The sequence below is a fragment of the Lolium rigidum genome, chromosome 4 (assembly GCF_022539505.1).
Source record: "Lolium rigidum isolate FL_2022 chromosome 4, APGP_CSIRO_Lrig_0.1, whole genome shotgun sequence".
NCBI lineage: Eukaryota > Viridiplantae > Streptophyta > Magnoliopsida > Poales > Poaceae > Lolium > Lolium rigidum.
Genome location: NC_061511.1, coordinates 91331033 through 91346093, shown reverse-complemented (window position 1 = coordinate 91346093; position 15061 = coordinate 91331033). Strand labels below are relative to the sequence as shown.

Below are 15061 nucleotides of genomic sequence, written 5' to 3'. Positions count from 1 at the left end.
GAAAATAGACTTTTTTATTAAAAATTATATCATTTCTGACCCTCCAAATAGACCAACATAAAGCAGAAAACCCAATCCGGATAAAAGACTTAGATTGTCTATCTAATTCATTTAACCAGTTACCAAACATGTTAGTAATATTGGTCGGAGGTGGAAGATCATAGTGAAATTAACCATACGCCATAAGAGCTTAGCTAAAGGGCATTCAATAAAAAGGTGTTGAATGGTCTCCTGTTCCCCATAGAAAACACATTTTGTACACTCATTCTAATGACGTTTAGCTAGATTGTCCTTAGTTAACAGAACCTTATTACTCAAAAATCACATGAAAATCTTAATTTTAAGCGGAATTTTAACCTTCCAGAGATACTTTCTCTGAAAAGGGGTATGGTCACACATAAGATCTTCATACATCGACTTCATTGTAAACAAACCATATGTCAAATTCCAAACAAAACGATCGTCCTCTTCATTCAAATTTACCATCATGAGTTTCCGACATAATTGTAACCATGAAGTCCATTTGTTACCACTGAACACCCTTCGGAATGTAATATTCAGCGGTGTTTGGGCTACTACCTGTGCAGCTGTGACATTCTTATGGTGTACAATATTATACAGGGACGGATACTGTTGAGCCAAAGAAGTATTTCCTAACCAGGTACCTTCCCAGAAGCAGATACTCGTACCATTACCCACTTTGAAAAAACCCTAGAGAAAAACTCATGTTTGACTCCCATCAATCCTTTCCAGAATGGGGAATCGGTAGGCCTAGCTTGACCTCCGATAACGTCTTCTGTCTTAGGTATTTATTATGTACCAATTCTTTCCACACACCATCTTCATTAAGAAGTTTAAAGAGCCATTTACTCAATAAGCATCTGTTTTTGATTTCGAGGACCTCAATACCTAAGCCCCCTTGATCTTTGGGTCGACAAACAATGTTCTATTTTGTAAGCCGGTATTTTCTTTTGTTTTCGTCGGACTGCCAAATGAACCTTGATCTATAGAAGTCCAAACGTTTACTTACCCCAACAGGTATTTGTAGGAAAGATAACATAAACATTGGTAAGCTAGTTAATACTGAATTAATAAGGACTAACCTGTCACCATAGAATAGTAACTTCTCTTTCCAGCATCCTAATTTACTCTCAAACCGTGTTTCTACCGGATACCAATCCGAATTCCTGAGTTTTTTTTGTGTGTAATGGATTGGAATACCCAAGTATCTAAAGGGGAGTTGTCCAGCATCACATCCAAAGATCTGCTTATACTGGTCCTCCTCCTCCTGTACCTTCCAAAACAAAAAAATCTCACTTTTATGAAAGTTAATCTTAAGCCCTGATAACTCTTCAAAGAGGCATACAATTAATTTCATATTAACTGCTTTGTTGAGGTCATGTTCCAAAAAGGATAGTATCATTAGCATACTGTAGTATGGAGAGTCCCTCAACTAAATGTGTAATTAACCCTCCGACTTGACCATCCTCTTTTGCTCGTTCAATTAAGATGGAAAGCATATCAATAACAATATTAAAAAACATTAGAGACAGAGGGTCCCCTTGCCTTAGACATTTTTTTGTCTGGAAATAATGACCAATATCATCATTCACCTTCACCCCAACACTACCTCCTTGAACAAACTGTTGCACTAATCTACCCCATTCTGGAGCAAAATCCTTCATTCGCAATGTTTATTGTAAAAAAGGCCATTTCACCTTATCGTATGCTTTCTCGAAGTCGCTTTTAAATAACACCCCATCCATTTTCTTAGTATGTAACTCATGGATTGTTTCATGAAGTATGACTACCCCTTCCAAAATATTTCTACTGGCATAAAGGCTGATTGAGTTGGCTTTATAACTCTTGGGGCAATCCCCGAGATGCGATTCGTACCAACTTTAGTGAATATCTTAAAACATACATTTATCAAACAAATAGGTCTACATTGTTGTATTTGGACCGCATTCTCTTTCTTGGGTAGTAATGTGATAACATCAAAATTTAGTTTGTAAAGGGGCAAATCCCCTTTGCTAAACTTTGAAAGCAAAGCCATCAGATCATCATTTATTACTTCCCAAATTTTTTGATAGAACTCAGTTGGAAAGCCATCTGGTCCAGGAGCTTTATTCAACTCCATTTGAGAAATTGCCTCAAAAACCTCCTCTTCCGTAAAAGGGGCCGTCAAGATCTCATTCTCTATTGATAAAATTTGTGTAATATCATGGATCTCCTCTTCAACTAAAGAAATATTGGTTGGTGACGGTGCCCCAAACAATTTCTTATATAATTCAGTAATATAAACCTTCAAATTATCTTCCCCAACAATAGTTCCCTCGTGTTGCTCTAGTTGGAAAAATTTCTTTTTTCGGTGTTTACCATTCACTATTAAGTGGCAATACCTCGTATTATTCTCCCCTTCTTGAATATGCTTAACTTTCGCTCTTTGGACCCCTTTAGACACCTCTTTTCTTCTTAATTTATTTAGAATAGCCTTTTTTAATTCCTCCCTTTCATTTGTATTCAATAGATTTGTTTCCGCTTTAAAATCAAGATGATCAATGATATTTAACAGTCTCTTTTTTTCTTTTTTATACTTTCCATTTTGATTTTTTTCCCATCCCTTAAGGAATCTTCTTGTATGTCTTAACTTATTCAACCAAACCTCTATTGGACTAGCTCCACCTACAACTGATTTCCACTTCTTTACTATCATGTAAAAAAAAACCCTCCTGTTGCAACCAATGTAGCTCAAAAGAGAATTTAGCTTGGTTACCCAGATGTGCTTTCACCCCTGAATCAATAAGTATTGGAGTACGATCAGAATCAGCTCTAGTTAAAGCTCTTACAGTCACAAATGGAAATTTTTGTTCCCACGAGATTGATGCTAGTACTCTATCTAGCTTCTCATATGTAGGTTCTTCTCTCCTACTTGCCCATGTAAATTGTCTCCCGGTTAGAGTAATTTCACGCAAGTTTAAATGCTCAATGATTGCATTAAACATAAATGGCCAACGCGCTTTGAAATTATCATTATTTTTCTCCTCCCTCCTGCGTATAATATTGAAATCACTTCCTACCAACATAGGTAATGTTTCAGATTCACAAGTTCTCACTAATTCTGACAAAAATTCTGCTTTGTGCAAGTCTTGAGCAGCCCCATATACCGGCACCAGAATCCATTCAGATCCATCCCTCTTACTGTTAATATGAAGCTTAACACAGAAATCTCCCGTGCTTACCTTTAACACTTGTAGCGTATCGGAGTTTATTCCAACTAGAATACCCCCGAGCGACCATGTGGTGGTAAACAAAACCAAGAAAAATTATATCTCGCAGCTAGTTGGTTCAAAAAAGGAATCGAAAAATTAGCTAGATATCCCAGTCTCCAACAAAACTATGAAGTCTAATTTATATTTCTGAATTGTCTCTTTGACAAACAAATGCTTAGCAATATTTGTGGTTATATATAGAGTAACACTAACTCTAAATGCATATAAGTATCTACGGGGCCACGAATATATTTCTAGACACTTTTAGATGTTGCCCTCATAGTTGCCATAGTTACCCTACTAGGTTTGCCAAGAATGGGAATCACACCTTTGACCTCCGCTGCGTCAGTTCATACACACAACCTATTTTTAGAACCGTCTTCCATGGCCGAATACAGTTCATGTTTGTAGTAGTGATTTTAATTTACCTGAATTAACTTTGCTTGCACTTATTAGATAACCTGTCAAGTATCACCATCAGAAAACTAGATAGAGAGACACCACCCCTTGATTGCACTGCGGGACTAAGGTCAATTATCGTTCAATCTATGTAACTAGTTGCACTAGCTAACAAAGTAACAGGGTGACTAAAGATTTGAATATTGTGCCACTTCTTTGCTCCACCAGAAAACAGTCACACTCCCTGTGACGAACTGGTGTGTAGAAAAGATAGGGCCGGCCCCCCCAGGGTACTACAGACAAGCAAAAGAGGACTCATTTTCATCCATAAAGACAAGCAAATCAAGCAACTTCATCACCTCCGGACCTCCTTTGCAGCTTGAGCCTTCATCCTCCACCCTCCTGCTTCTTGACATCGCTATATTCCTGGTACATATGTAGCTAGTCTTCTCCTGCTTCATCTTCCATTCCGCTTTCTCACCTCTCCATCGAGCACTTTCCACACCTTTTTGATATCCCAAAGCACTTACAGTCAAGACTCAAGAGTCTAGCATCATCTCATGGATCCATCAAAGTACTGGATGATATCAAGGAGGAAGCTGGGTGCAGATCAGACGGCGCCTGCTGTCTTCAGCACGCCACACGTCACCGTCGGCGGCGGCGGTGGCAGCTCGGCCTCCTACTACGAGTCGTGGGAGGAACGCGCTTTCGCGGAGGATTCCGCAGGAAATCTCGGGGGTTGCATCTGGCCACCGAGATCTTATTCGTGCAGTTTCTGCGCCCGAGAGTTCCGGTCGGCGCAGGCGCTCGGTGGCCACATGAACGTCCACCGGAGGGACCGTGCAAGGCTCAAGCTCTCGGGGATGATGGAGGACGGTGGCAGCGACCAGGGCATGCCACTGCATCAAGGCTATATGATCCAGCCATGCCCACCTAAAATTGGCGCTCCCCAGCAGCATGCGCACGGCCCAAAACCTACTACTCCTAGCGCTGACGGTAACCCTAATTCAATACGGAGTGTTCTTTCGGTTCCATCGAGATCTTTAGTGGATATTGGCACAGCAAGGACCGTCTGGGGCAAGCAAGTTTTGGCTTCCCCACTCGCATCGCCATCGGCTACTCAAGAATATGGTGCGAAGGAGATGTTTCTTCGTCCTTCCCAGCTTCCACGGGATCATCTAAACCAGGTATCGTGGATACGCTCTGAGCAAGAATTGCGTGTTCGGAGTGGTGAATTGAAGCTGAGTCTTTTGGGCTGCCGCACGCGAAGTAACTTTGAGGATGATAGCGAAGATGATGATGGAAAGGCTGATCATTTAAGTCGCAAGAGAAGGAGAACTGATGTGGAGGTAACCCAGTTGTTTCTGTGTTCTTCATCTAGTAAGCATCTGCAAATAGACGATCATGATGATCGTGATCACCATGCCAAGGTACTTAAACTTTGTCCCAGCTCTCCAGCTGATGAACTAGATCTTGAGCTTAGGCTTTGAGAAGCCCCAGAAAACTTGGTCCTGTGATTCTGTCTACACGGTTTATCTCAGCAAGAGTACAAGTGCTTTGTATTTACTTGTTTTCTTAGGTAGAAATGTTGCCTTCAGCTATGTGCATTTTTTAGTTATTATTTCGATCGGTGGATTCAATTTCTTTGGGCAAACTCAATTCTGTTTGGAAATTTCTAAAAATGTACTCGAGAGATAACATTGTTTCAGGTGATTTGTCATATTTTGTAAAGAAGATTTTCTACTTATAATCAAGAGCTTACCTCGCATAGAGGAGCAGAACTCAATGCGATCTTTCATACTTAAGGCAATACTTATCTCTTGTTCTTTGAACAGACAGAATTTATCAGTTCTCGAAACATTATGCAAATACCGGACAATATGTCATACACGGGTTGAAAGTTGCATTTCATCGCTTGCCCTTTCTATCCTTTTGATGTTTTATTGAAAGGACAAGAAAAATCCAACATTCTTTTGAACTTAATTCATCACAACTTACTACATTTTGCTTTGGGATCAACATGAAATTATTGGCATGTATACATGTGGTATACTAATTGAATTTCATATGACAAATATACTGCAAACCTGCTGTGAAAACCGGATTGTCGTACGTAAACGTACTTTTGTCTTCATCTTAACTAAGATGCGGTGAGTAAACTGGGAAAAAGTAAATGTGAACTACTTTGTAATATAATGTTAGTGCATAAGCCTTAGCCTATTAATTTGCTGTTGCGTTCGTTCACATGCATGTCTATGGAAAAAAAAGGTAAATGTAAACTACTTCGTAATGTACTTGTGATTACATGTCATGGTAATGAGGTTGCATCTATGGGAGATATAACTAGGATCACAACGTACAGACACAAACTGACTTGACTGCATGGGAAGAGGGGAGAAGATGTCATCTTCCCCTCCCTACACAAAAATTAAGCTCTCACTGACACATTCCAGCAGTGGAACTACAATTAAATCACATGCATGTGCATGTGGTTCCAGCAGAAGACGCTCAAGGATGCAGATTTAATCTATGATGCCTGCAGCTAGTTAGCAGGACTACTTGGATTCCATTCTTCACAGTACAGATATTCCCTTCTCTCTTCTCTATGCAACTCTTTGTTTCCTTCCTAATATTTCTCCCAACCATAACATACCCGAATACACTTATAACACTTTTGTCTTTTGTACTAACCTGCTCATCACCGAGTAGCTTCAACCGTGCTGATCTACGCTTGATTTGTTCCCATCCTTGCACTACCTTGAATACGGACGCCAAAAGCCCATGCATTTGTTGCTTTAACTTCTCCTATGCAAGAGAAGGCATAGTTTCCCAATGAACTAGCTGCAGAGCATTTAGCTACGTGACAGTGGTCACATCCAGCTACCAAAAAGCAGGACGTACCATGCTCTGAGCAACACACGGGGGGAGTCAGGTAGTTAGCTAGATGTCAACGGTGACATTTACACAGGAATTGAAGAACATGCATCGATCTGCTTGGCAATGCAGCAACTGTCTGCTTGCCTCATCAGGCCAGTGCCAGAGTGCACACGGTATTATAGAAGCTTTCTGCAATGGTGCAACTGCATCTACTACTGCCTTGCTAGCTGGAAGTGCGTCATACTTACACATCGCTGGAAAGCAGAAGTTATAGGATATGGCGCAGGACTGCAGATCGCTCAACGTGTGTAAGCTGCGGCGGATGTATGTGCCGATTGTATGCATGTCTCGCTGAACTGTGCTTGTCTTGCTCGTGAGCTGGTTGCGCTCTCCTAGACAAGTCTGGTCAGTGAGTCTAACAACTACAAGTGTACTGAGGAATTGTCTGCGAGTGATCTAGTTAAGCTAACTAGTCTGTTGAGTAGTCATGCAAATGATATAGTACAAGAAATATACATTATCGATGCACATGGTTTAGAGGAATGTCGTCTTTAGCTGCAGGATTTTGCTGTAGTTTTATACTATTATACGTATGAGATATGATGTATGGTGCAAAGGATTAGAGAGGAGGGGGAGCGCACCGTGCCACCGTGGGGTTGGTTGTTGGCAAGAGGGGACTGCATATCATAAGCTGTTGTACTGAAAGCACTATATGCAGTACTGGGAATGTGTTTATTAATTGTGTGGGCGAGAATATGGAATCAAACGCACTGATCGCCCGAGGTGTATTTAAGTCCAACAATTGTACTGGGCATGTATTATATGTTAGGGCTGAGCAAGACAAATATACCTTTAGGATGTGTGGAACGTCGCAAGTTTTATTTTATGACACAATACATGCTGAAGCCTTCCTTAAGACTAGTTAGGCACGCAAATAATAATTCAAATGAAGCTTCAGATGAGGACGAAGGTACTTGCACTACTACAGAATGGCCTATATCACATGACTCTGCCGACGCAGGCACTGTGAAACATCCACGGGAAGTAATTTCCGAGAGGCGCGCAGATTTTACCTGTAATCTCGAAATGGCTTGGGAATAAGACAGGCTCAGAAAGTCACCTATATATAGCGGAGGCGGTCCAAAACACACAAGTTGCATCATAGGGCATTGCGCTAGCTGAATCCTGAATTTGCTAGATCACAAGTGCTCTATATATAGTTTCTTAACTACTCACTACAGGAATGGCGACGGCCGTGGCGTACGCCGACGGCCAACTGTCGGGGCCGTCGGCGTATGGCCCGGCACGGCCAGCCAGCCGTCTGACCCTCGGCGTATCGTTGCCGTCGGCGTAGCGAAGTCTACGCCGAAAGCAGCTCTCGGCATATATTTGGCCCTAGGCGTAGACAGGGCTACGCCGACGGCCACCCTCGGCGTAGACTATTTTTCAAATTTGTCTAATTTTGTAAAAATCATAACTAATTTATATGATGTCAGAAAAATGTGTATAAGGTATCAAAATGTTCAGAAAAACATCCTCTATCCGTTTATATCAAAATCATGCATATTTGAATCATGTATAGTACCATGTTAACATAGTAACAATTTAAACACTTTCTTATATGTCCTCGGGTTCCCGTTTTGGCCAGATGGCAATTTAAACGAAGTCAGAAAATCCCGCGAAGCCGCATGGCATCATTTTATGTGTCCTAGTAACCACTCCAAAAGACGGAATTGGGATACGGCAGTTATTTTGGAAAACCCATCACAAACAGGACTATCAAGTCCGGAGTTTTATGGCTTTTAGGGGAAATGAGTAGGAAACGCCCGTGACACCGCATAATTTGTCGGAACGAGGCCATATTTGGCACGTGCGTGGTCCCTGGGATGGGAAGCAAGGTCCCGGAAGCGGATTTCCAATCCGACCCATGGGCGATGGTTTTTTCATTTTCGGGGTGCCAAAACGTTTTTTTTTTGTGAAACAGCTACATGGGGCTTATTTTAGTATTGCGCGAGACCTCCACGTAGTGGTAGGACACCGCCTTCGCACCACATATCACATACCATATGTGCCCGCTAGCTATCTGGGAATCCATGCGGCTTCCTGCGGTGTCCCGCCGAATCCGCTGAAAACTGACCGGATTTGAACTAGGGGTACACTTTTCATCGCTCAATAAATTCCGGGAAAAATGTTTTTATGTCTATGATACATCATTTTATGTGCTAAATGTTTTCCGTTTAGCGGGATGGTGAACAGGTGCACCAGCGCGCCCGGTACGGCCATACCGCATCTCCGTGGGGGTCCGTTTTGGCCAAATGACAATTTAAACGAAGTCAGAAAATCCGTTGGAGCCGCATGGCATCATTTTATGTGTCCTGGTAACCACTCCAAAAGTCGGAATTAGAATACGGCAATTATTTTTGAAAAACCCTTCACAAACACGGCGATCACGTCCGGAGTTCTATGGATTTTAGAGCAAATGAGTAGGAAACGACCTGTGACACCGCATAGTTTGTCGGAACGAGGCCATATTTTGCACGTGCGTGGTCCCTGGGAAGGAAGGCATGGCCCCGAGAGCGGATTTCCAATCCGACCAATGGGCGATGGTTTTTTATTTACGGGGTGCCAAAACGAGTTTTTTTTGTGAAGTAGCTACATGGGGCGTATGTTAGTATTGCGCGAGACCTCCGCGTAGTGGTAGGACACCGCCTCCGAACCACATATCACATGCCATATGCGCGCGCTAGCTATCTGGGAATCCCTGCGGCTTCCTGCTGTGTCCCGCCGAATCCGCTGGAAACTGACCGGATTTGAAATAGGGGTACACTTTCTGTCGCTCAATAAATTCCACGAAAAATGTAGTTAGGTCTATAGCACATCACTTTATGTGCTAATTTTTTCCGTTTAGCGTGTTGGCGAACAGTGCACCAGCGCGCTCGGTACGGCCATTTCGCATCTCCCGAGGGGGGCGTTTTGGCCAGATGGCAAACTGGACGTCATATTTGGATTCCTCTAATTTTTAGATTCAAATGATGATATGGATGCTATATTTAGATTCCTCTCATTTTTCTGATCGATTTAGACATATTATTTGTGGAATTTCGATTTTTCGATTTAAAGATATTAATTATTCCATATTAAATAGAAAAAAAACCAAAAAATAAAATCATTTTATTGTTATTTGAATTAATATTATTAATCATTGTTACTTATATATTCATTATTGTTTACTTAAGTAATTATTTGGAATTCAAAAATAATGAGTTGTGACATCACGGTCCAAGGGTTAATAGGGTTGATATGCTATTATTATCAGCAAGGTGTCAATTCTTTAAGGGAAGCTCATCCGAATGGAACCGAGAAGTTAAGCGTGCTGAAGTTGGAGTAGTGTGAGGATCGGTGACCGATTGGGAAGTTTAACTATGATTGTAATTTGACCTAAGATTAAGTGTACTTAGAGTTAAAAGTGTATGGGTGAAAGATAAACAAGAAAAAATGGTGAAAAAAAATTAAATTTGAAATTTTTAAAACACTAGTCGGCATATAAAAAAGTATTTTTTTCGAATTTTTTTTTGAATTGTTTTTGGAAAAAAGAAAATTCGAATTTGTAAAATTTGTATACCGACGGTTTTGCCGTCGGCGTAGCGTGCTACACCCAGGGCCGGGCTACGCCGATGGTAATATTGTCTATGCCGAGGGACCTAAACGCCGACGTCATACGCCGAGGGATGCCGTTGGTGTAGCCTACACCGAGGGCCAGACGTGACTACGCCGAGGGCAGCTGGCCGTCGGCGCATGTGTCCATTCCTGTAGTGACTATCAAATATTCTTTCATTTGTTCGTAAGTGCCGGTACAAATCTATGAATTACTGCCTCATTGCGTGTGCAACCATGTTGTTTGTACTTTACATGCATTCAATCGATATGTGATTTCGTAGTGAATGAAAGTTAGAAATCAAGTTGCGAGTGAGTTAGTAGTAGTACAGAATCTACAGATGCCCATGTGTAGCTGATTTTTCTACAGATTCAGAAATGTGCTGCGAGCAAGAACATGAAATCCCATGTTTTGCAGAGAAATTAAAAAAATATTTATTTTGCAATGACACCGATCTATAGTTATTTTGTTTCCAGATTCAGAAAGGTCATGCAAGTAAGGGCATGCCATCGCAGGTCTCATAGTTGTTACATGTTATGAACTTTCATTGTTTCTTGGTTTATTAGCTTCTCTTATATGTGTGGATGTCATAAGTGTTAGGCAAACCGAATCATATATTCGGTTGGCATATTCTATTATGCTCTTGGCATATTCTATTATCCTCTTCTATATTTAGTGCTCGAGATATTGCATATAATCGGGCTATTATGGTAGAGGATTAGCATTGATTCTTTCCATGTATATCTTGTACATTGCCTATATATATGAGATGACAGGAAAGCCACGATTGTGTGGGCAATCATTCTCTCTCTATTTCCTCTTTCATGGTATCAGCCAAACGATCTTCCGCGCCTATCCACCTCCACTACCGCCGCCGCCCCCGGGCTGTGCGCCGCGACACCTCTCCACCACCCTCGCCGCCGCCATGTCCGACGCCGGCGTCCAGCCTCATCCCCAACTTCACCAAGTGGCGGAATTTCCTCCAGATCGCCGTCACCCAATACGCCCTCGCTCATCACCTCTCCACCGCTACTCCTCCGGTCGACGAGGAGTGGCAGCGGATGGACTCCACCGTCATGCGTTGGTTGTACGGCTCCATCACGCCGGACATCGCCGACATGGTCATGGCCGCGGGCAGCACGGCCTTCGCCGTCCTCGACGCCATCACCGCCCTCTTCCGCGACAACCAGCAGGCGCGCGCGGGCTACCTAGGCCAGAAGTTCCGCAACATCGAGCAAGGGGACAAGAGCGTCACCGCCTACTGCCTTGAGCATAAAACGGCTGCCGACGCCCTCGCCGATGTCAACGCCCCGGTCTCCGACGACGCCCTGGTGTGGAACACCATCAAGGGTCTCAACGACCACTAAAAGGACATCGGCAACCTCGCGCCCCTCCTCACGCCCTTCCCCACCTTTATGCAATTCCGCAACATGCTTCTTCTCCAGGAACTCAAGCCCTCCTCCACGCGCTCGTCCTCGCCCTCGGTCTACTACGCCACCCCTCCTGCTGGGGGTCCTCGCGGCGGCCCTGCTCCTCCACCGCCGCAGCCTCACGTTGGGCGCCCGGGCTTCGGCACCCCAGCCCCGGCTTACGGCGCTCCTGGAAACGGCTCTGGCCGCAACAAGGGCAAGAAGAAGTCCTACGGGGATGGCCACGCCCCCGCCTTCCCGAGCCTGCAGCACCCCTGGACCGGCGCCATCTACATGCACCCGATGGCTGGTCCTAGCCATGGCGCCGGCCTCCTCGGCCCGCGCCCCCATGCCCTGCCACCACGCCCAGCCCAAGGCTTCATGGCGATGCCTGCTCCGTCGTACGTGCCCCCGTCGCCCGCGACGTTCACCTACAACGGCTACCAGGCCTACGGCGCTCCCTCGACACCGACATGGGATCCCTCCGCCCTTGCAAGCTACTTCCACACCATGAGCTCCCCAGGAGTGGGTCATGGATATTGGAGCATCCGCGCACATGTCTTCGGACGCTGGTAACCTCAATTCTTTGTCTTCTAAACCTCCACATAAACATATCATGGTCGGAGATGGTTCTTCCATTCTTGTCTCTCACTCCGGTCATACTCCCATTCCTACCTCATCTCGTCCTCTCACTCTTCGTGATGTTCTTGTTACTCCTCGCATAGTCAAAAATCTAATCTCTGTTCGTCAGTTTACTATTGACAATTTATGTTCGGTTGAATTTGACCCTTGGGGCTTTTCACGTGAAGGATCTCGGGACGGGGGCCGTGATTCTTAGGTGCAGTAGCTCGGGGACCTCAATCCGGTCACCGCCTTGCCGCACGCCCTCACCGCCGTCACCGCCGACTCCACGCTTTGGCACCGGCGTCTTGGTCACCCTGGCCCCGACGCGTTCCGACGTCTTATTTCGTCCACCTCGCTCCCCATTAATAAAGTGCACAAGGACTCTAGTTTATGCCATGCTTGTCAACTTGGTCGTCAGGTCCGTTTACCTTTTTCGCCTTCCACAACTCGTACTATTAGGCCTTTTGAATTAATACATTGTGATTTGTGGACTTCACCCATTGAGAGTGTTTCTGGCTTCAAATACTTTCTTGTCATTTTAGATGATTTCACTCATTACTTGTGGACGTATCCCCTCCGTAAAAAATCTGAAGTTTTCTCTATTCTATCTAACTTTCGCACTTATGTCGCTACACAGTTCTCTCTCCCTCTTCAAGCCATCCAGTGCGATAACGGACGTGAATTCGACAACCGCGCCCTCCAGGACCTCTCCACCACACATGAGGTTCTTTTGCGCTTCTCGTGTCCATACACTTCCCCACAAAAAGGTAAAGCCGAACGCAGAATTCACATTGTTAATGATATAGTCCGCACACTTTCCATTCAAGCAAGCATGCCCCCTAAATTTTGGGTTGAAGCACTTCACGCAGCAACATATCTCCTAAATAGACTACCTACCAAAGCATCCACCGCACCATGTCCCTATTTTGCTCTTTTTTCTAAACCACCGGACTACACACTTCTTCGTACCTTCGGATGTTTGTGTTACCCCAACCTCTCCTCCCCCATGCCTCATAAACTGTCGCCTCGCTCGGCAGCCTGTGTGTTCCTTGGTTACCCCTCTAATCATCGTGGTTACCGCTGCATAGATCTCGAGTCTCGTCGCATCGTTATTTCTCGCCATGTGGTCTTTGACGAAACTCGTTTTCCTTTTGCCCGAGATTTTTCCGTGTCTAACCTGCAGCAGTCTTCATCACCTATGGATGACGACATGATCGGCGTACCCGACTCGGTCCCTGTGCCACCCATGCACACTGGGCTGCGTCGGCCTGCTGGGGCGTGCCGGTCCGCTGGACCGCCCCCAGTCTCCACTGCGCCTGCTGCCTCGACGCCCCGGACGCCGGCCTCCTCGGCCCGCTCGCCAGCCCACAGGCCGGCTCCCTCGGCCAGCTCCTCGCCGGCCCACGCGTCGGCCTCCTCGGGTCGTTCGACCGCCTCTACGGCCCAGCAGTCGCCGGACCAAGAGCATGCGTTCTCCGCTGCTTCTGCATCCTCTAGCGACGACATCGATGACGCGGCCTCTGGCTCCGCGTCTCCCTCGTCGAGCTCGTCTACGACACCTCCTCGACCGTCGTCCCCACCACCTGCCCGCCAGATGATCACCCGTCGTCAGGCTGGCAAGGTCATCGGTCCCCGCCCGCGCCTCAACCTCCACGCTACTCCGGTCGTCGCTCCATCATCGGTCCCTAAGTCTGTTCGTGGTGCTCTCAAAGACCCGAACTGGCTGGCAGCTATGACTGCTGAGTACGGCGCCTTACCCGCCAATGACACGTGGGATCTTGTGTGTCCTCCCGCCAACGCCAACGTCGTCTCCGGCAAGTGGGTCTTCCGCCACAAGTTCAAACCGGACGGCAGCCTCGATCGCTACAAGGCACGCTGGGTACTACGCGGTTTCTCCCAGGAGCACGACATCGACTTCGACGAGACCTTTAGCCCGGTGGTTAAACCAGCTACCATCCGGGTTATCCTCTCCGTCGCTCTCTCCTCCAACTGGAAGATTCGCCAGCTCGATGTCAAGAACGCCTTCCTCCATGGGCATCTCGACGAGGTGGTCTTTTGCCACCAACCCACTGGTTTCGTCGACTCCACTCGTCCTGACCATGTGTGCCGCCTCAACCGCGCCCTCTATGGTTTGAAGCAAGCCCCTCGTGCGTGGTATCATCGCTTTGCGACCTTCATCACCACTCTCGGCTTCACTTGCTCGAAGTCCAACACCTCGCTCTTCATCCTCCATGGTACACTCGGCACGGCTTACTTGCTCCTCTATGTCGACGACATCATCCTCACGGCTTCTACATCGACCTTACTCGAGCGAGTCATCACCGCCCTCAGCGCGGAGTTTGCCATGACTGACTTGGGCGAGCTTCATCACTTCCTCGGCCTTGTCGTTCGACGTGACTCTCAGGGGATGTTTCTCTCTCAGACTCAGTACGCTCGCTGGCATGAGCTCCTGCCACTCTGCGTCGACTCCCGTGGACACATCGCCCAAGCTCGCCGCTGAGGCTGGCCCTCCTGTCGCCGATCCTTCGGAGTACCGAAGTCTTGCTAGTGTCCTCCAGTACTTGACGTTCACGCGCCCCGACATCGCTTATGCCGTGCAGCAGATATGCCTCCACATGCACGACCTGCGTGATCAGCACTTGTTGTTGGTCAAACGAGTCCTTCGGTACGTCAAGGGCACGCTTCACCATGGACTGCAGCTCACTCCTTCGTCCACGGATCGCCTCGTCGCTTATACGGATGTCGACTGGGCGGGCTGTCCGGACACTCGTCGCTCCACCTCCGGCTATTGCGTGTTCCTTGGCGACAACCTCATCTCGTGGTCA

General features: G+C 46.0%; 1 protein-coding gene across 1 annotated transcript; it reads left to right on the top strand.

Annotated features, from left to right (window-relative positions):
* Window positions 1-4231: 4231 nt before the first annotated feature.
* Window positions 4232-5161, top strand: LOC124707988 (zinc finger protein 10-like). The gene has a single exon (XM_047239678.1). It carries the CDS (start codon window positions 4232-4234, stop codon window positions 5159-5161), a length of 930 nt encoding a protein of 309 aa, XP_047095634.1.
* The last annotated feature ends 9900 nt before the right edge of the window (window positions 5162-15061 follow it).